Below are 21,866 nucleotides of genomic sequence, written 5' to 3' on the forward strand. Positions count from 1 at the left end.
CACCCTGCCAAAGCCTCTGGCCACCCTCTTGCCTTTGCTTCCTCTCTTACTGGGAAGGGGACTGTGGAAGGTAGTGGAAAGGGGAGAAGCTGAGCGTAAGTTCACAGGTAGTGAGTGGCCTGTGCTCAGTACCATGTGGCTCGTTTGGACTGAGTGCAGATCATCCTCCCCACAGTTTGTTCCTTGATGGCGGTGATGGGGTTCCTCTGGACTGGAAATCTACAGGGACGTTGGGTGTACTAAGGAATAACCTCTGGGCTGCTATTCTAACAGTTTTGTTGAACAAGGAACCCTTGTCCTGAGTGAGGCATTGAACTGGAACCCAGCAAGAGCCAGTCACCATAGATCCTGCCCATGGTGAAAAGTGGGCTTCACTGGGTCAGGGAGAAGGTGCAGGATGGGAATTGCACAAAGGCTCTATGCTACCCTTTAGTGATGATTCCTCCCATCTGTGAATAACACCACCTGAGTTTTCCACAATAGACCCCAAAGGACTTCTTTCTGGGTCTCCTTTGGCTAGAACAGATTAGCTTTATATTATAGGGCTCTCCAGAAGATTTCGATTTCTTCTGGAGAGGGGGAAGTAGTGCTGCTAAAGTAGTAAGCCTAAACATGTTAGGAAGACTTTACAACCCAATGGGCCCAGATGAACTCACCAGATATCCTATTCTTAATTAGGGAAGGTGGTCAAGATAACTTCTCCATGGTTTCTTTTAAAGGGGAAGTTTTCAGGGCAAAGGAAATTTTCTTGAAGATGTTTTGCATCCCATAACTTAACATTAATGCTCACTGATGGTCAATACGATCCTTTTTCAGTGAAATAAATCCAGATAATCTATGAGAAAACATTTTTTTGTTTTTCAAAAAGGGATTCGTTACATTTAGAACCCGTGTTTGTATACTAAAAAAGAAAAAGGGTTTGTTAGTCACTGGTCAGTGAAACATCTAAGGCCTCCAAAATTCCAACCCTACTATAGTCCTGAGACATAACTGATCCTCAGGGAGTTATAAAAAGAGCTAAAGTCGGTGTACCGGTAGGGAGTGGCATGCCTCGTTTGGACAAAGCCAGGGAGAACCTGGGATGCTCTGAGAGGTTAGCCCCTAGGACCATGTTTCTAGGACCACACAGCTGAAGGCTGAGAGAGTGTGGCATTCTTTTGGTCTGTGAGAAATATGGGCAGCCAGAGTACTGGGGGGTGACCCGCCCTCCGTCGGGACTATTGCCCCATTCCCTAGGGCCATGGTCTCCCCGACTCTACAGAGGTGCCATGAAGACCGCCCTGAGAGAAAAGGGCAGTAGAGCCCGGGCCCCGCCCGCCTAGCACCAAGCTGTGGTTTGGGGTCATAACTCTCTACTTGGCCCCAAAAGTGGCCGGGTTGGCGGCACAGAAGCTCGAGGTTGCAACCGAACGCGGCGCCCTCGCTGACTTACTGTAAATGGCAGACAGCTACAGAATCCTGCCCACTTCCCCAGGATTCTTTACGGCCGTCATGCCGACAGGCCACGCCCCCGGGGGTTGTCCAATCCAGGCCGACATTCAGGCTCCGCCCCATGTCCGTGTTGTCACTTCCGGCCTACTCCAGGAAGTCGCTTAGTGGAGCCAAATTTGAAGTGAGAGGAGACGCGGGTCTGCGGCTACAAAGCTGGACCGGTTGCGGTTTCCTTGGTTACCTGGGCTCATTGAGTCCAGTCATCATGCCTATCCGTGCTCTGTGCACCATATGTTCTGACTTCTTCGACCACTCCCGTGACGTAGCCGCCATCCACTGCGGTCACACTTTCCACCTGCACTGGTGAGTGACCTGTGTCGGGTTGAGCGCTCCTCTTTTCCCGGGAGGGTTACGGGACCGTGGGGTGTCCCGCCTTAGGACGATCTGTTTCCGAACGCAGACGCGTGAAGGACCGCTCTAGACGGAACCCCACTGGTAGTTTGTGGCCTGGGCGGTGAAGGGTCTGGCTAGGCCTCCCTCGGGAGCTGACAGCTGAGCAGAATCTCGGGGTGCGACTGAGTTGGTTCACTGAAGAGTAGGGACTCCTAAATTGGTTGTGCAAAGAAATGTCATTAAAACTATTAGCCGGGGCAGAGGTAAGTTTTAACATTAAGGAGCCGTTTTATGGTCTCTGGCTACCAGAGAGGAGGATTTGTCGTGATTTGCTTTATCTTTTAGAATGATTCTAATGATTCAGAATCATCTGGTTGTTCAGATACTGAGACCAGCAAAGCCAGGTTAAAACCTGAGCGACAGTGTGCTCCCTGATCAAGTCATCTTCCTGACCCTGTAGAAGCCAGCTGTTGGAGAAAGATTCTTGTAGCGTCTGTGGACATGTGGATTTTGAGCTCCTTTTTTTGTTTGTGGGGTAGATATACATAATATAAAATTTACTATTTTAACCATTTGCAACTGTACTGTTCAGTGGTATTCAGTATGTTCACAATGCTGTGTAACCGTCACCACTATCTATAGTAGTGTGTTTTCTGTTATTCTAAACTTGTTAAATTGTAATTCTCCTTTCTCCCAGTTGCTGGAAACCTCTATTTTATCTTCTGTTTCCATGAATTTTCCTGTTTTAGATCCCTGATAATATGGTGGCTGGAATCATACCTTACTTTTTACCTTGGGTTTGGTTTATTTCACTAAGCATCGTGTTTTCAAGATTCAACCATGATGTGTATCATATACCAGAATTTTATTCCTTTCTATGGCTAAGTATATTTAGTTGTACAATATCACCTTTTGTTTATCCCTTCAGCTATCAGGGGACCTTGAGTTGTTTTCATGTTTTTATTTGTGAAAAATGCTCCTGTGAACATTGGTGTACAAGAGTCTGAGTCTCTGCTTTCATTTTTTTTTTTTTTTAAACTGGGGTATAAGCCAGAGGTGTGTGTGTGTGGGGGGGCTGGTGGTGAGATGGTTCACTAGAAACAGAGTAGGGAACAGAACAGGTGGATTTACTGAAATACAGTGCTAAGGAAAGCAGGAGGCATGACAGGAGAGGACTGCTGCACCTTGTGTGCCTTAGTTCCTGCCAGGAATCGAACTCAAGTTGTAGAGGTGGTAGCGCTGAGACTTAACCCCTCAGCTACCAGGAGACCCCTTCTTTCATTTCTTTTGAGCTATGTGGAAGAGCTGGATCATATGCTAACTCTACATTTAATTTTTTGAGAAACCGCTTTACCGTTTTCCTCAGTGACTGTACCATGTTCTATTCCCAGCAGCAGTGCACAAGTTTCCAATTTCCACATCTTCACCACAACTTATTTTCAGTTTCTTTTTTTTTTTTTAAATAATGGTCACCCTAAAAGATGTCTTTCTTTTTCTTTTTTTTAAAGATTTATTTATTTATGCATACAGGACTGGGGTACAGGCCCGAGATGCAGGGGCAGTGAGAGGATTCACCAGAGACATAGTGGGGAGCAGAACAGGCAGATCAACAAAGTACACTGCTGAGGGGAGCAGGGGGCAAGTCGGGAGAGGTCTGCCACGCCACATGGGTCACCTGGGGGGCATCAAACTCATGCTGAAATGGCTTTAGCTTCTTAGTGCTGCGCTTTAATCTGCTGGGCCACCAGGGAGGGCTAGATGTCTTTTTTAATATGTGTTTACTGCCATCAATTAGCACTGCTTAGGCTAATTCTGGTTTGTTGTATTTTCATTCTAACTCATCTCAAAATGATCACTAGATGCCTAGTGGTTTCTTAGTAGGTTAAAATCAAGGTGTAAGTGGAATTGTACCTTCTGTGGTTCCATAGTCCCTTTCTCCATCTTCAAATCCATTTATCTTTTATGTTCATTTCTCTCTGTTCTTCCGCTTAACACTCCAGACTCACTTTCTAGGACCACTGTGATATATGGGGCAAGTCTGGATAATTGCTCCGTTTCAAGAATCTTAACTTAATCATATCTGCAAACATACTTGTAGTATAGACAGGCGTTATTCTACCTAATTCTTTCTGGAGCTCCTAGTTATATATATGCTAGACCTTTTCTCAATATCTCTTGTGTTTCTTATCATCTTTTACATCATTTCCCATCTTTTAAATTCTCAGTGTTTTCTCTGACCTAGCTTTCAGCTTACTAATTCTTCAACTATGATGCTATTAAACTCATCCATAGAATTCCTAATTATGACCATTTTTCCAATTTTAGAATTTTTGTTTGGTTCTTGTTAAATTCTGCTCAGTCACCCTTTATTTTCTAATTCTCTACTGATAGCTTGACCTTGATTATAATCATTTTAAAATTTTTAATTCTTTAACATAACATATTATGGTATATGTCTAGTAATTCCAATATCTAACTCTTTGTAAATATGATCTTGGTTTGCGCTTGTAGTACTTTTTTCTTCTGTGAAGGAAAAAATATATATTATTATAACAAATGTATAGCATGCAGAATTTTTCACACACCATACACTCCTTTGTGCCCAGAATTCAGACAAAGAAACAGACACTGGCATTCTGGAAGCCTCCTCATGCACACTTTCCATCATTCCCACCCATTTCTTTCTTCCCACACATAAGGGTAACCACTATCTTTGTAGTACATAGATAAATTTTGTTTATTTTTTTACTTTTTGTAAATGTACACATACACCATATGCTTTCTTTTAAAACCTGGCTTCTCTTCCTCGATGTCATGTTTATGTTATTCATCCATTGTTCTTATAGGCACACTTGTTCTCATTGCTTGGTAATTTCCCATCCTACATGATTAGCTTTGATTATGTATTATATATAGTACTTGAGGAATTATTTACAGAAAAAAATATTTGAGGCGTAGATTAATGGTATCATCTTCCAGAATTGATCCCTTTTCTCTCTGGCCCCTGAGGGTAAGAGTCAACTAATCAGAGACTACTTTAAGTTGGAGATTTTGTTGGACCACCCAAATAGATGATGCAAAGCTGAGCTTTGTTTTTCATTTATTGCTACTTGCTTTTACTTTTAGTTTACCTTTACTTGAAAGTGTAGCCCTTTGGGAGTTCCAGATTAAAGTAGGGGAATTATTAGAGTTTTCATCTCTGACTGATCCTGAGTTTTGACCATTGCCCCCTAGTTAAAGAAGGTTAACAAAAGGTCAGCTCCGGAGTAGACAAGGCTAAGTTAGCAGGTTATTTAAAAAATGAAAAAAAAAAAAAAAAAGGGACCAAACTGCTCTGAGTGCTTGTACCAGTTAGTTCTGTTCGATGTGCATTCACTCTTGGTGGTTCTGCTCTGTTGCATGGGAGAAGAGCAGAACAGACCCCATTGTGGTCAGGGAAGTTACTGGTCTATAGACCTGTACTCAAGCCAGGGCTCACCAGCATGTTTTTCTACTTCTCATTCTAGCCTAATTCAGTGGTTCGAGACAGCACCAAGTCGGACTTGCCCCCAGTGCCGAATCCAGGTGAGGATGGTGGGGTAGAACCACTGCAACTGGAAATGGTTTTTCCTTGACAGAGAGTGGGAATGAGGAGAGATCTCTGAAACTGATCAAGTGTTTTTGACCTTTTTGGACCCTAACTGTTTGAGACTGGTTGAGCCTCACGTTTGCCTTTGAGTGGCCCCGAGGCCTACTTATGCTCCATGGTAGCTGGCAGGTGTACTTGTTACTGGGACTATCTTCACCTGGGTAGATTTGGCTTCCTTCTCTGGTTTCTCCCATTTCCTTAATGCCTCATACATAGAGCTGGGGTGCCTTTTCAGTAGTCACTACATGGGTCTGCAGTGACATAACTTCAGTAACCAGCAAACCAGTGGCTCTGGCTGGGCGACTTACATAGTTGCAGTGGTCATCTGAGAGGTCAGGCCTGAGAATAGCCTATCTGCAGGGCTCCACATACTGCCCTGTCTTCCTTGCCCCGATGCAGCAGGACAGTCATATTCTATCTTGTTCTCCGTTCCAGGTTGGCAGAAGATCCATTATCAATAAGCTCTTCTTTGACCTTGCCCAGGAAGAGGAAAGTGTCTTAGATGCAGAATTTTTAAAGGTAACTGGGATTTACCTCACTCTGCTGAACTACAATCCATCTGAGAGATCACTTTCTGCTCCTATCCAGGGAAAGTATCTAGATGGCATTCTGGAAGGAGACTTGGTAAAGGAATAGGCCAGGAGAGCAGAGGATAAGCCATAAGACCCAGTCATTGAGAAATACACAATTAGGGATGAAGGGAGCAATTTTGCTGTGAATCCTCCCCTTGGGACTTCAGGGCCTATCTGACCCAAGGGCAGATTTCCTCACCCTGAGTTCTCCTCACCTTGCAGAGGGTCTGTAACCATCGTTCTCAGCCCATTTACCTCATGGAACAATTAGAGACATTTCAGCCAGACAAGCTGTATGGACCCACCGAAGTTCACACACTTGGCTATGCCTGAAAACTACCCAGGGAACATAGTATAGCCAGGTGCCTGGTCTCTCCCAGACAATCTCTTGGCATCAAGTTGTACAGCCAAAGCAGAAACCCACACTACAGGAGAGGATGGACTTCTGCTGCTTCCTTTCCAAGTATAAACCTTAACTTTGTGGATAAGAGGGCTTATCCACAAAGACCTCTTGCGGAAGCAATACTGGAGCTCTCAACCGAACCTGGCTTCCAATGGTTAATTTCCTGGGCATCTGTTAGATCAGGGTCCTGTTTGACCTTCTCCCCATCTTCTATGATGTGCCTGGAACTTCACTGCTTCAACACATAAAGCTTTTGTGTTTAGAGCCAGTATGTTCATCATCATGACTGTCCCCAGTTCCAAGGCATGACCTCTGTGATAAAAGCAATAAAGGCAGCTTCATTTCTTTTTGGCTTTCAAAGCCAGATCTGGGAGACAGGGGGATGCAACATCTTCAGTGGTTTGGAGGAAGGGCTAGGAAGGTACCCTGTTTAGGTATAGAAAGACCCAGATGACTCAAAGTAGACTAGGGCTAGAGTCTGTTGTCAGGCAACCCATGGATGCCTTTCTCTACCCATCACTTCCACTTCCAGGTATTCTGTTACAGACCAGAGCAACCACCAAAAGCTCCTACCCCCAGACTCCGGGGTGGGAAGTTTGAATTTAAGAGACACGTCACCCACTGGGGTAGAGCCTTAGTAATAGTCACATGTGAGACTCTGAGTCTTGTATTGACTTGGGAGTGGTGATGTGGAGGAGGATTTGCCTGGATTTCATCCAGCAACCACTGTGAACCCTTGGCTAAGCCCTTCGGTTCTGCAAAGCCTGGGTTTTTTTTGCTTATAAATTAGCCACCTCTCTTCCCCACAGGAGTGTTGAATGCTTTGGACTTTTACAAACACTTTTTTTTTTTTTTTTTTTAAAGATTTATTTATTCGTGCATACAGAACTGGGGTACAGGCCAGAGGCTCAGGGGCGGTGAGAGGCTTCACCAGAGACAGAGTGGGGAGCAGAACAGGCAGATGGCGAAGTACACTGCTGAGGGGAGCAGCGGGCGGGTCAGGAGAGGTCTGCCACGCCATGTGGTCACCTCCGGGGCAGGCGGGAGTCGAACTCATGCGGAAGCAGCTTTAGATTCTCAGTGCTGTGCTTTAACCCGCTGCGCCACCAGGGAGGGCCTACAAACACTTTTTTAAAAGATTTTTTAAGTTTTGCGTAGAAGAACTTGTGTATAGGCCAGAGGTGCAGGGGTAGAAGGTGAGAGGATTCACCAGAGACAGAGTGGGGAGCAGAACAGGCAGATCCACGGAAATACACTGCTGAGGGGAGTAGTGGGTGAGACAGGAGAGGACTGCACCATGTGGGTCTGCTCACTGGCCAGGGAATTGAGCTCTGGCTGTAGATGTGACAGTGCTGAGATTCATCCCCTACGCCATAAGGAGGCCCTTCTGAATGGAAACTGGCTGAGTTACGCCCCTGCCTCTCAATGGATCTGTGGCAGTCACTTTGGAAAGTATGCCTTGCCTTTGAGAGGCTCATTTAACCCAGTTTAGAGCCTGTGAGGTTTCATCCAGGGAGCAAAATTGTCCTGGTAGCTCACCTTACCCTATTTGATTCTGGGACTAGGAGGCTTCTGGTCCACAAAGCCAACTTAGAGAGTGTACACTGCGAAGTGGCAGGCTCCAGGGTAGCGGGGGAAGGATGGTGGCTTCGGTCTTTGACCATCTCAACTGTGACACCAGTGAATGCAACTGATGCTCAGACAGGGTAAGAGCCAGCACAGGGCCAAGGACGTGATGGAAGCCCCTGCTGACTGATCACAGAGGCCCGACCCCATTTCTTTTGCCCCTGTTCTGCTTCTTTTCTTGTGCTGGGGTCTTGCTCCCAAGGTTATTTTCTAACATTGTACTTACTTTAATTAAAAACATACACACACACACACACACACAGAGCCCTCTCTGGTGGCACAACAGGTTAAAGCACAGCACCGCAAGCTGGCTGCAACCACTTCAGTGTAAGTTCGATCCCTGCCCCGGAGGTGATCCAATGGCATGGCACACCTCTCCTGACCTGTCCACTGCTCCCCTCAGCAGTGTGCTTCTTTAGTCTTCCTGTTCTGCTCCCCACTCTGTCTCTGGTGAATCCCCTTACTGCCCCACACCTCTGGCCTGCACTCTGGTTCTATATGCATAAATAAAAAAATCTTAAAAAAAAAAAAAGACAGTGAGGTCCAGCTAGGCCTTGAGGTGTGGGCACCCCTGGATCTATACACCTCTGTCCCTGCTGAGCCTTCCCACAAGCCTTGGAGGAGGCTGTGTGGAGGCAGCAATGATGCTGCCTTCCTCTGTTTATTGTGGATATTGCCTTACAGAATGAACTGGATAATATCAGAGCCCAGCTTTCCCAGAAAGGTAAGTTAGCAAGAAATAAGGGTCCCTAAGAAGCTCCTGCTTTGGTGCTAGAGGGAGGCTACGGGAGGAAGACCTATAACCCTCGGCAAAGCCAGGGACTCTTCCAATTTTATATGTCCAAGAGTCTTGGCAGCTCTGTGCTTGGCAAAAAGGAGGAGAAAGGTGACTGTAGACATTCACCTTGTCCAGGTGAGCCTCTGCTCTTTACCTGAGCTTCTTGTCTAGGACCCAGACTGGAAGGGGGTTATCTGATAGGACAGAATATTTGTAGGAGACAGGTCAACCAGAGTTTGGCTGGAACCAAACTAGCTTGAGATCTGGGATGATTAACTAGACCCATGGGAAGCAGTAAACAGTTACACAAGTGATTTCTGGCAATAGAAAGAGGAACTCATTCCCTGAGTGGAATGGCTTTTACTCTGCTTCCCTTGTTTGGTGCCAGAGGTGGGCAGCCCTCTGGCCTGAGACTTGTTCCTAGCCTGCCTCATGGTGGGTACTAGAGGCCAAGGGCCCAGGTTTTCAGGCTCATGGTTAGACGCGCCTTTCCTCATCTCCACCCTTCACCCCTACTATAGAGAAGGAGAAACGAGACAGCCAGGCCATCATTGACACTCTGCGGGACACTCTGGAGGAGCGCAATGCCACCGTGGAATCACTGCAGAAGGCCTTAGATAAGGCTGAAATGCTGTGCTCCACCCTCAAGGTGGGTCCCCACTTAATATGGGCACAAGTTGGTGAGGAGATGTAACAAGTCCTGGGCTCACCACTCTAAGCTTATTATCTACTCCTGCCTTGGTCAGTACCTTGGTTTATACAGTTTTAAAATGGAGGTGAACCTCTTCTTCCCCAGGTCTCCAATAGTGTATTTATCCATAAGAAAAGGGCCGTTTTGCATATGTGTATGGCTGTGCACACCATGGTTTGGAGAGCTGAGGCCTTCCCAGCGCTTCATGGAGGGGCTGCCCTGCCAAGACCCGAGTGAGGCAGGACCATGTTCCCAAAAGTGGTTTGTGCTCTACCTATGATGCCACTCAGAAGAACCTTCTCTTAGCACAGTAGTCCTTCGTCGGGCTGCTTTCTGGAACTGGATCAAACAACATCCCAGGGAGGAGCAAGGGCCCTTTGAAGTCAGGTATGCTGAGCTGACCAGGCAGATCAAAGCCTGCAGAGCAAGCAGCTCTAGACCCAGATGAATTTTGTATCAGCCTGGGTTGGTGAGCCTCTTGCTCTCCAATGGCACGAGGCTATTGCTCTGAAGTCACAATTGATATTCTGGCCTTGTAGGCAGGAGCAGTCCTTACTGGATGGCCTTTGAAAGGGAAAGGGAGCCCTCCTTGTAAACAGACAGGACCCCAGGGTGTTCATTGTCTCTGTTCCTCCTTGGTGGCCGAGCTGGGTCGTGGGACCTGTCCCTTGGGAGGGTGGACGCAAACCAGCACCTAGCTGTGGAGCAGGAGTGTCTAATGGTGTTCCCAGAGATGGAGTAGTCTTGGGCTGAGGGCAGCTTAGCCAGCTGCTGCCGACTCAGCTCTCCTATCCTGGCAATGCTGTGTGGTTGTGGGTGGTGGAGGGAGAAACCTGGATTTGTACACCGGGCATCTTCAGAATTCTGCATGGACTGCACCATGAGGCCAGGTCACTGGACCCTGGCAGCCCAGATGAGCATGTAATAGGCTGTGGGCTGTGCCTCTGATAAGATATACCTCAGAGGAACCAGACAGGGAGGAAAAAGAAGCAGTTGTCCTTGGACCTATTAGCAGAAAAATCACAAACCAGGGGGGAACCCAGCAGCCTGCAGGAGTTGGGGGCATATGGTTGTTCGCATTTTGAAAAGCGAGCAGTTCTAGGGTTGTAGTGTCCTAGTGACTACCCACGGCCACTGGGAGCCTGCCAGCAACAGGTCTGTGTGTGTTGGCTCTTTAGAAGCAGATGAGGTACTTGGAGCAGCAGGAGGATGAGGCCAAACAAGCACGGGAAGAGGCTCGCCGACTCAGGAACAAGATGAAGACTATGGAGAGGTGAGCTTGGGGCTTGCGCCTGCCCCGTGCTGACAGAGCCACCTAGGTAGCCAGGACCACTCGGTGGCACATCTCAGGATAGCAGCAGGGTTTGGGTCACTTTCCATAGGCTGCAAAGCGGGGTTTGGGCACAGTCTCCTTTCTTAGCTCCTGTGGGCTCCGCTACTTTCCAGGGGGACCCTGCCCACATTCCTTCCTGTCCCTGCTGCCTCTGGCCAGACGGCCTGGCAGGCCTTCTGTTCTAAAAACGTTTCTCCTGAGATCCCAGACCTTGAGACCCTCTTTCAGCACCCCACTTCCCCAGCAGCATCCCTGCAGCTGTGCTTAGCTCTGCTCCGGGCCTTTCCTTGGACAGACCCGCTGCTAAAGCATCCTAGCAGCCCAGGCTGTCACCATAGCAACAGCAGCAAAGAGAGGCAGCGCTGTACTAGGTACCTACCCGTCAGCCTCCAGATTTGAAATGCCGTGGGCTGGGTGTTTTTCAGGATTGATCTCCTGCTTCAGAGCCAGCGGCCCGAGGTGGAGGAGATGATCCGAGACATGGGTGTGGGACAGTCGGCGGTGGAGCAGCTGGCTGTGTACTGTGTGTCCCTCAAGAAGTGTGTACTCTGGTCCCTCTCTCTGAGCCTAGGAGCCAACCCATGACACCCCAACCCTGCCTCTTTGTCTGCTTCCCATCTGGTGAAGTAGAGTAGGTGCACTCACGGACCGAGCTCTAGAGCCATGCGGCTCTGTACAAAGCCCTGAGCCCACCTCATGTGTGGCCAGGAGCCCGTTTCTTTGTCTCTCGGGCCCTCAGCGTCCCCATAGATAAAGTAGTAACAGTGCTTCTAGCGTCGTTGAGAGACTTAACTATGAATCGTAAGTATTATTTCCAAGGAGACTGGCACAGCTGTCTGGACTACAGCCTCACCGTGATCTTTGGGATCTGACCTGCCTGGCTGGCATGCAGAGCCTTGCTGGGATTCTTCACTACTTTGGGTGTAAGGTTGGGAAAGGGGCCACTTGGTTGGCAACATTGAGGATCCCAAATGCCTCCGGTAGGGGCTGGATGGTATACGGGGCCCCCTAGTGGGACCAGGGCTTCCTGCACACCCTCTAAAATCCTGTTTTCATGCTAGACAGGCAGGAAACAAACGTCACTGGTCACTGGGCGCAGGACCTCCTTGTCCCTGTTGGGCTCAGGTGTCAGAGCAGGAGTGCAAATTGGCTGAGGGCTTGGACTGGGTTTTGTGTTCAGTTGGTGCTATGGCTCAGTCTGATGACCAGGGACTTGTGTTCTGATACCTCTTTCTGTGGTCCCTTTGCAGGGAGTACGAGAATCTAAAAGAGGCACGGAAGGCTTCAGGAGAGCTAGCTGACAAGCTGAGGAAAGACTTGTTTTCTTCCAGAAACAAGGTAACGCAATGGCGAGCACAGGGTGAGGGGGGAAGTGACTGGCCGTGCTCATTTATGTCTTCTGAGCACGTCCATGAGACCTCAGAGCCTGGTTACTGGTCCTTACTGGGCATTGACTCTGATCAACTGGGCTGTCCACTTAGAGGAGAAGATCATGAAGGGACTCCTCCACCCCCACCCCCAGCATGTGAACACTTACGCTCCCCTCTACTGGGTACCTAAACTGACTGGAGAGCGCAGTCCCGAAAATGCTGACTTCAGAGGCCTGAAGTACCAGACCCAGGGTGGGAGGGCCCTTGGAATCTGATCCAGTCAGCACAGCTGCCTTCATTTCTGCATGCACATCCCACTGCAGGGTATGGGAAGCAGCCCTTGCTCCTGGGAAGCTCTGGATGGATGTTGATGTTGCAGACAAAGGCCTAGCTCTATAGAGCTAGGATCTTCCTCCACATCCCCACATCCCCGTTTCTGGGCCCTGAACTACCCTGGACACGCTGTAGGGTAGGGGCAGGACATGTGATTGCCCCTTGGTTCACCCTTCCCTCCCTGTGTTGTAGTTGCAGACAGTCTACTCTGAACTGGACCAGGCGAAGTTAGAGCTGAAGTCAGCCCAGAAAGACTTGCAGAGTGCTGACAAGGAAATCACGGTGAGACATATCCCTGCCCAGACAGGAAATGAGGGTGTGTGTGCCCTCCAGGCTTAGGAGACTGGGCTAACCCTGCCCAGGAGCCTGTGTGCCAATCGGTGGTGGTTCTGGGCTCCTCTGGGCCTGTGAGGGTCAGGGTGTGGACCTGGGCTCTGGCCCAGTGTGGGCTGCTCAGCACAGGGCTACCAGCACAGTGGGCCTTCCCTCACAGTCTGTCCTGAACTTACATCTGCGAGGTCACCAGACAAGGGGGCCACCAGCAAGGGATTCTGAGGCTGGGTGGTCCTCAGCTCCTGAGCCTGATGTAGCTGCAGGCCTTGCTCTTTTCTCTGGGGACTTCCCCTTTGTGGTATTCCAGTTGTCCTTGGAATTCTTTCTGGAGTTGATGTCTCGGCCTTTTTTTTCACATTCTTCTCTTTTCTTTCTTAAGAGTCTGAAAAAAAAGTTAACGATGCTACAGGAAACCCTGAACTTGCCGCCAGCGGACAGTGAGACTGTGAACCGCCTTGTTTTAGAAAGGTTTGTTGACCCTCTTTGGTGGTGCAGCTGGAAGAGCCCTCTGGTCAGTGTGTCTGCTCCTGGCTTTAGGGTGGGTGGGCCACATGGGCCTGATGGCTCTGGACTTCCTCCTCTGGAAGACAGCGGAGCTTTAGCTGGAAAACAGCTTTGAGGCAACTTTTGGACTAGGACAGGGAGAAACCAGGGTGGCCCAGAGAGGACCTCGGTGTGGTCTAGGCAGGGGAAGGCGCACAGGCTTTCTCAGGCCCTCCTCAGGCTCCTGAAATGCACCTGTGGGCCCAGACTCTGAGACCGACATGAAACCACTCACCAAAATAATTTTGCTCAGGTTCTGGGAATGTGTGCGCACGTTTAAGCGGCCAGCAGAGGGAGCCAACAGGCAGCGATGTGTGTCCCTGCCAGGTGTGCCTCCCTTTTCTCCTCCTCTTTCACCCGAGACATCTATCTGGCTGTGTCCTCATGGCTGCCCCCACCTAGCTGCCCAGCTTGTGGCCCAAGCAGAAGGCACACAACCCAGTGACCCAGTCTTTTTTTTGAGCCACTTTTTTTTTTTTTAAGATTTATTTATTTGTACATACAGAACGGGGGTACAGCCAGAGGCTCTGGGGTGGCAAAAGGCTTCACCAGAGACAGAGTGGGGAGCAGAACAGGCAGATTGATGAAGTACACTGCTGAGGGGAGCAGCAGGCAGGTTAGGAGAGGTCTGCCACACCATGTGGTCACTTCCGGGGCAGGCGGGATTCGAACTCATGCGGAAGTGGCTTTAGCTTCTCAGTGCAGTGCTTTAACCCGCTGCACCACCAGGGAGGGCCTTTTTTGAGCCACTTTTCATTGTCCTTTGGAAACCAGTGCATTCCCCCTTTCCCACCTCCAACCAGTTGCTGAAGCCAGCGCATCTAACTTCTGGGGCACCCCCTGACTTTCCTTTGCCACCACCTCCACTTGTCTGTCCAACATATCAGTCTTTGGGCGTCACGACACTCCCTGCCTTAACCAGACCTCCCAGACCCCTTGGCCCCATGAATCATTAAGGCCCTTTGTGAACCATCCTTGCGGGCTATACAGTGGATATTTAAACTTCAGACAAATCACACCACCAAACACAGAGGAACACTTCTTATTCAGATGCGAGGTCCGTGCCCTGGGCCACAAAAATACTTTGGAGTCTTATTGAACCTGGCATCATGGGATTTGGTCTACAGCTTCCAGTTGGGGGTGAACCCATTTAACTCTGAGTGAGTCCCGTGCCAGGGCCTGCAGCCCTGTAGAAGGACTGTTCTGGCCGCCCTGTCTTGCCTCTGCACACCCAGCATGTACGTAGCCCGCTGTGAGTACACTGGGAGCCAGACTGACTGCCAGCTTCCTTGCACACATGCTCCTTTCCACAGACGATACAGAGAATCTGCTCAGTGTGTGTGTGTGGTGAATGCATACAAGCCAGCTTTTTTCTCATTCTTTCACCTTTAATTCTTCAGTTTTATTCTTTTCATTCTTACCTAGGCGTCCTGCAGTTGTCTCTTTAAACTTTAGTTTGAGTTGGACTGACCATGGGCTGTGGCTAGGTGATGGGCTCATGATTCCATAAGGTCCGTTATGTGGTTGATCTTGGCGACTAGGTTCTGTTTCTGGTTCTTTGTCCCCACCCTCAGAGCCCATCAGCTGGACCACCCAAGAGCCCCCGTAACATGGAGCTCTGAGGAGCTTACAAGTTTAGTGGGCATCCTCAGGAAGCCGGTGGTCTCAGGACCTCCTTGTGGGTAGGACATACCACATCGTGGAATTTGGTCTATAGCTTCCAGTTGGGGGTGTACCCACTTAATTTTGAGTAAGCTCATGCCAGGGCTAGCAGTCGTCTTACAAGAAAGGCTGCTCTGCTCTCCTGTCTTTCAAGCCAGCAGGACACCACATCTGACAAGCCAGCATCTGTATGGCACTGAGCTGGATGTCTCGTCATGTTGCATCTGGGATGACTTTATTTTTTTTTTCCTCCTGTATTTTTCTGGACATAAACATTAGGGTAGCAGGTCTGTGGCTTTTAACATTAGCCCTTCTTAGGGCGAGGCACGGTCTGTTCTAAATTCAGCGTTCAATTCTAGGGTCCAAACTCTAGACTAGTTAATGCATTCTCAGCAGTTTTCTCATCTTCTTTGTGCTCTGATAGCAAGACCCTCAAACTACAGGTTCCTCAAAGACCCTCTCTGTTTCTTGCTCCATGACAGCTGTCTCCTAAGACAGGGGAGAAGCCTTAAGCTTTCATGACCTCAGTGGCACATTCCCTCAACCAATAATCAGATCTGCAGGAAGAGTAGTCCAGGTGCAGAAGCTAGTAAGCGTGGAGATGCTGAGGCATGACAGCTGAGTGTGCTAGGAGAAAGGGGCTGAGGGCCATGTCTCTAGCCAGCCCTGAGGCATGGATATTCTCTTGAAGACAATGGAAGCTGTTGGGGGTACTTGAGGAAGGCCTCTCTGGTGGGACTGATTTCTGCATCTCACCAGTTGCCTGAGTGCCCTCCTCAACATACACAGAAAAGTGAAGGTAATTAGGGGGTTTGATTTTAGGTGTTTCGTGTTGCTTTGGTATTTTTCTTTAATTTTAAAATGTGACTCCCAGGAATGCCTTGGAGAAAATATCTAGATTTACTCACAGAGATCCACTGTATTCCTCCTGCCACTCAGTGTACGTGGAACACATGACTCCTATCCACCCAGGCAGATACCTCAGTGTATACTCAGGGATGTGTCTATTTTCTACACTGACAGATAGGGGCCACCACTGATTGCAGGGCACAGAGGAGCAGGCAAGGCAGCTGACCTGGAACTCCCCAACACTTCCTGGACTGGACTCACTGTCTCTGACTTTTATATTTTCCTCTTTACTCCTTTGCTTTCCTAAAGTTCATCTCTTTTTTTTTTTAATTTAATTTAAAGAGCAGGTTTATTAGGGAAAAGGACAGAGGAGTAAAAGACACTTGCATAGGCACAAGTGGGAAGGAAGACCTGCCCCGAGAAAGAGACAGGCTTGCTGAGAGGCCTACATGGTTGCAGGTAGGCAGCCTCGGGGAGTGTGGCCTCCGCTGAGGGAGGTCAGTGAAGAGAAGTCCTGGCGTGGTGTAGGTCAGGCAGGCAGGAGGCTGCTGCCTAAAGTTCATCTTGAAATAATGTCCAAGGAAGGGAGCTGGACAGCTTGTCAAAATACCTTTCTTTTTATGGGAAAGATAGAAGGTAGAAAGGGAAGAAAGACACTTAGCAGAAAGGGAAAATAGGGTGTTTTGTTTTTTTTAAAGGATTTATTTGTTTATGGATACAGAACTCGGGTACAGGCCAGAGGTGCAAGGGGTGAGAAGATTCACCAGAGACTGAGTGAGGAGCAGAACAGGCAGACTGAGTGGAATACACTGCTGAGGGGAGCAATGGGCATGATAGGAGAGGCCTGCCGTGCCTTGTGGGTCACCTCCGGGGCCGGAGATGAACTTGCCCTGATTGTGGCTGGCTTGCAGTGCTGCATCCTAATCTGTTGCGCCATCAGGGAGGGCCCAGGTTATGTTTTTTTTTTGTTTTTTTTTTTTAAGTTCCCTATATTCTAGATACTAACCTCTTACTCGATACATGATTTGCAAATTTTTTCTCCCATTTTGTAGATTGCCGGTTTACTCAATTAATAATATCTTTTGATCCATGAAATACTTTAATTTTCAGTCAATCTTGTCTAATTTTTTTCATTTGTAGCCTACTATATAGAGTTTGGTATTGCTTTTTACATTTTAACATTTAAGCATTTACCCATGCTAAGTTTACTCTCCAGAAACAATATTTCACTATTTGTCTTATCTTCAAGGTGTAGAAGAGCCAGCCCCCGCTAGAGGTGACCTTTTGACAGTTTCTAATGTCATGCCATTTGTTGTGATAAGTAGCTTGAAAGGGACCTCCCTTTACACCAATCTCTGATGACTGACTCCTTACACTGTGTTCTGAGAAATGAGATTACTTGGTCAGAAGACAATTTTTTGTTTGTATATTTGGGTTCTGTATGGGTTTTTGTTTGCTTCCTTTCATGTGTTTAAACTTTCACTTATCCTGTGATTAAAAGACGGAACCAAGTAGTTGTTTTTTTTTTTAATAATATAATAGTTTGTTTTTACATCATTTTTTGCCTTTTTCCATCTTGTAATCCCTGTGGGCTTCCCATCACCAAATCACCCATGTGCCATCATCATAGTCCTGTGCACTTCCCCTTTCCCCATTTTTTATCCTATTTCCCTCTCCACCCCCATAAAATGTCTCTGGTATATAGTTGCTTATTATTTTTCCCCCTGGTCCTTTATGCTCCTGCTATGAGTGAAACCATCCAGTATTTTTCTTTTTCTTTCTGGCTTATCTCACTAAGCGTGATCTTCTCTAGCTCCATCCATGTTGCAGCAAAAGGCATGGGTTTATCTTTTTGATTGCTGAGTAATATTCCATTGTGTATATGTACTACATCTTTTTAATCAGGCATGTACTTTTGGGCATTTGGGTTGACTCCATGTCTTTCCTAGTGTAAAGAAAGCAGCAATAAACATGGGGATACAGGTGTCTTTCTGAATCAGTGTTTTTGTGTCTTTTGGGTAGATACCTAGGAGTGGGATTGCTGAGTCATATGGAAGCTCCATTTTTAGCAGTTTGAGAAACCTCCAGTTTTCCATAGTGAACCAAGTGGTTTTACTGTAGAGATCAGCCTTCCTTGCTGGGTCATCCTAAGCCAGGCATGGGCTCCAGACCCTTCAGTCTCAACCGTCTCTTATGCTTGACGGACTGTTGTCCTAGACTCTGTCTCTGTGATTCCGAGTAACCAGGCCATGTCTGCCTACAGCCCAGCCCCTGTGGAGATGCTGAACCTGAAGCTTCGCCCGCCAGCCTTCAGTGATGAAATTGACCTCAACGCCACCTTTGATATGGACACCCCTCCTGCCCGGCCCCCCAGTGTCCAGCATAGCCAAGCCAAGAAGCTCTGTGCAGAAAAGACATAGTAGGTCGTGGTCCCTGGTCCTGTCCCCAGCCTGGAGGGAGGATGGCTAAGAGATTTCTATAGCCCCTGCCCAACAAAGTTTGCGTGGTTGACAGGAGAGTGAGTGCCAGCTGGATTGGGCTGGGTTGCAGTCACTTCTTCCCTCTCCTGGACATTCACTGTTCAAAGCCCTTTTCTTGCTTTCTTAATGTTCATCGCCACCCTTCATTCAAAGGTTGTGAGATATGACTCAGAGAAAGTGGTTCCAGCAGCGGTAGCTCTGGCAGTGTGTGCTTTAATATCTCTGAACGTTTTTTTCCATTGTGTGCCTCTCAGCCTCATGCTTGAGGTAGGACCATCTCAAACCATGGAGCCCGGGGCCCTACCACCTCAGAGAGCTCACAGGGTTGCATGAGAAACGGTGGAACGCAGTGGGGCACAGTGGGACTGGGAATTGGGAAGTAATCTCCTTGGCTGGGCAAGTCAAGTGTAGTTGGTGATAGAGAAAACTGTTCCCACGTGTGCACATAAGTATCTACTGCCCAGGTGAGGGCAGCCAGCGCTGAGCAAGTTTCCTCTGAGTCAGACTTTAAACAGGAGAAGAAAAATTAAGATGTTAGACAGGGGCAGGGAGGAGACCCAGAAAGAAGCAAAAGGCAAAGTGAGCTGTGTTCTCGGCCCCTCCACATACCACACAGAGCCAGCGTGGGATGAGAAGCATACCCAGGGCATGCAGCTTGGGTTGCAGTCAGGGCCCCTGGAACCTGTAGGCTGCCAGACTTCTTAGAAAACACTTCTACCACTTTCAGAGGAAAGTGAGGGGGCCCACCATGGGCCCCTGCTCAGATCAGCCTGCCCAGATTCACACTCCTGTGGTTATCATGTGGCCTTACCACGGCCTTTGGGGCAGGAGTGAGGTGTCCAGAGTCAGCAGGCCCTGATCCTGCCTCTCTCATCATGGCTTGAGAAGCCACATTTCAGCTTTTGGTCACCATCTTCCCACCTACCATCTTCCCACATACCTATCAGAAGAGGGTATGTAGCATCTCACGTCCCCAGCAATTGGATGAAAACACGGTGTCCAGATCTAGAGCTGGAAGTGGGAGAGCAAGGCATAGGACCATTATTATGTCCCGGATCCTACCCACACAGACTAACAGGGAGAGGATTCACTTCCCGATCTCCTGGGAAAAGGCCAGGCCCGAGATCATTAGCTGCTTTCCGCTTACGTCAGGGCATAATTGGCTTTTCTCCTCCTGGTGGTGAATCAGTTGGACTCCTGGTTCTACGTCAAGCCTGGGACATGATGAGGTGCCTCTGATCTTGAGGTACATTGGAATTGGCTTGAACCCGAGTAGAAGCCATAAGGTCAGGGCCGGTCCAGCCCCAGCCTTGACCACTCTGGTGGCTGTGGACTTCCAGCTAGTCACAGGTCTGCACTGGAGTGGCAATCACTGAGGTGCCTTGACCAGCACTCAGCCATGACAGTGGTGGGCTTGTACTACCGCTTCTGTGTTACTCACCTGCCTCTTGCCTTTATGTCTCATGCTTGCAGCTCTCCTGTTCAAGACATTGCCAAGAAGATGCCCAAAAGCTCCAAGCAGGTAAGGTTTCTCCGAGAAGCTTAGATAATCAACCGTCTAACTCTTGCCAGACTGAATATGAAGTTAGACTTCTGCGAGGGCAGCGTCTTGCCAGAGCCTCCTCACCCCTCGCCTAGAACTGAGGCACTACGGAGCCACCCTTGGAATCCTGCTCCTTCCCTCCCTGCCTCCTGTTGGGGCATCAGAGATCCTGATCCTGTTCCATGGCCATTACCCACTCTCCTCTGCTGCCACCTCGCTTATCAAATGTGGCTCTGGGGTCACCCCTACAGGAATCCCAGCTCTCACTGGGCGGCCAGTGCTGTGTGGGAGAGCCAGATGAAGAGCTTGCTAGTGCCTTCCCTCTCTTCATCCGGAATGCAGTCCTGGGCCAGAAGCAGCCCAAGAGGATCCGGGTAGAGCCATGCCGAAGCACAGATGCTGTGAGTGGTTTCCTACAAGTGACAAGTGCCAGCCTTTGTGGAACTGGGTGACCAAACCCTCTAAGCCACTATAGTGTCTTACCCCCTCACTTCTTCCTTCTGCGTTAGGTAAGGACAGGCTTCGATGGACTTGGAGGCCGGACAAAATTCATCCAACCTGTATCCTTATATTGTGTCACTGGTCTGAACTGAGCTATAGAACCCACACCCTCACTCACCTGTACTCCAGACTCCGCCCAGTGGCTGCAGCCTCACCTGGAGTCGCAGGGCTGCCCAACCCGCCTCGGAATCTTTTCTGCCTTCTCTTTCAATCCCTTATTTAGAACCTCTTCCTTGACACCTCCTTCAGAGTGACATGACTATAATCCGTCCACTGCCTGTGAAGGCCAAGGCCAAGGCTAAGCAGAGAGTGGCGGCAAGGACACTCCTCCCTGCCTCCCAGGCCAAGCTCGACGCTTTCCTGTGGTAGTGAGAACGGCAGGTCTGTCTGGGCACATACATGCCTCTGACTTGTCAGCTGAGGACTGGCTCAGCAGAGCGTATGGGGGGCATGGCCCCTCTTCTAGAACCAGCCCCATGGGCAAGGATAGAGAAGACGGGGAGAAGGATGAGACCCAGAGACTGCACTCTCTGCTCCACCCTAGCTATACTGGACCTACTTGAGGTAGCAGATGTGACCAGCTCACCATTCCTGCCAGAGGACATGCTCTTGTTCTAGTCACCCCGGTATAGCCAAATGTGGCTATACCTTTGTCCTCCAGACCAGGACCTTTGTTGAAGTTAAGGTCCAAAGTGTTTTTGATGCTTCTCAGGCAGCTTTGGTCCAAAGTCTGCCCCTTCCCATACTTGCTACTAGCCACGGCCTGGGCCAAACAGGGTGGGATTGGGAGATGGTGGTGGGAGAGGATGTGGGGAAAATTTCTATGCAAAATAAAAAGACAAAATTTCTTCTACCTACCTCTGGAAGTGTAAATTTGTACCAACACTTTGAAAAAACATTTGGCAAGCTTTCTAAGGTGGTACCTTCATCTAGACTCAGAAATCGATTTCAATACCCTAGTTCATGGGTACACAGCAGTGCTCACAAGAGTGAGATCACTGCAGCTTTGCCTACACTCTCTAACAGGCACAAGAGGCCATAAGCAGCAAAGTGAGTGGGTAAACTGAGGACTAGCCTCAGTAACTCAGTTAGCCATAGGTAACTCAACAAATGTACTCAGCAAGCACAACAAATTACCAGTACCACCCATATCTCCCTTCCTGCCCTCCGAATTCTGCCAGTCAAATTGCTCGCAGTTCAACTCCTATCCAAAGAAAAATCCTGTCCAGAATAATTGAAAACAATTACTCAAATACACAGTCAAGAATGATTGTAACAGAAGATGTCAAAATATCTAAAAGGCGGAAACAACCCAAGTGTCCATCAACATGTAACGGTAAACAAAATGCTTTGCATACGGTGGGTGCTGTACAGCCACAGGCATGCTGACCCCGAGG

General features: G+C 48.7%; 1 protein-coding gene across 1 annotated transcript; it reads left to right on the top strand.

Annotated features, from left to right (window-relative positions):
• The first annotated feature begins 1,629 nt into the window (after nt 1–1,629).
• Nucleotides 1,630–21,265, top strand: TRAIP (TRAF interacting protein). The gene is made up of 15 exons (XM_004676151.2): nt 1,630–1,794; nt 5,331–5,388; nt 5,888–5,971; nt 8,738–8,777; nt 9,353–9,480; nt 10,701–10,795; nt 11,281–11,394; nt 12,106–12,193; nt 12,751–12,840; nt 13,271–13,359; nt 18,209–18,364; nt 19,899–19,947; nt 20,220–20,369; nt 20,478–20,528; nt 20,719–21,265. The coding sequence occupies exons 1-15, from the start codon at nt 1,697–1,699 to the stop codon at nt 20,836–20,838; spliced, it is 1,410 nt and encodes a 469-aa protein (XP_004676208.1). The 5' UTR covers nt 1,630–1,696; the 3' UTR covers nt 20,839–21,265.
• The last annotated feature ends 601 nt before the right edge of the window (nt 21,266–21,866 follow it).

This window comes from Condylura cristata, unplaced genomic scaffold (genome assembly GCF_000260355.1).
Source record: "Condylura cristata isolate star-nosed mole 26May11 unplaced genomic scaffold, ConCri1.0 scaffold00004, whole genome shotgun sequence".
NCBI classification, from domain to species: Eukaryota; Metazoa; Chordata; class Mammalia; order Eulipotyphla; family Talpidae; genus Condylura; species Condylura cristata.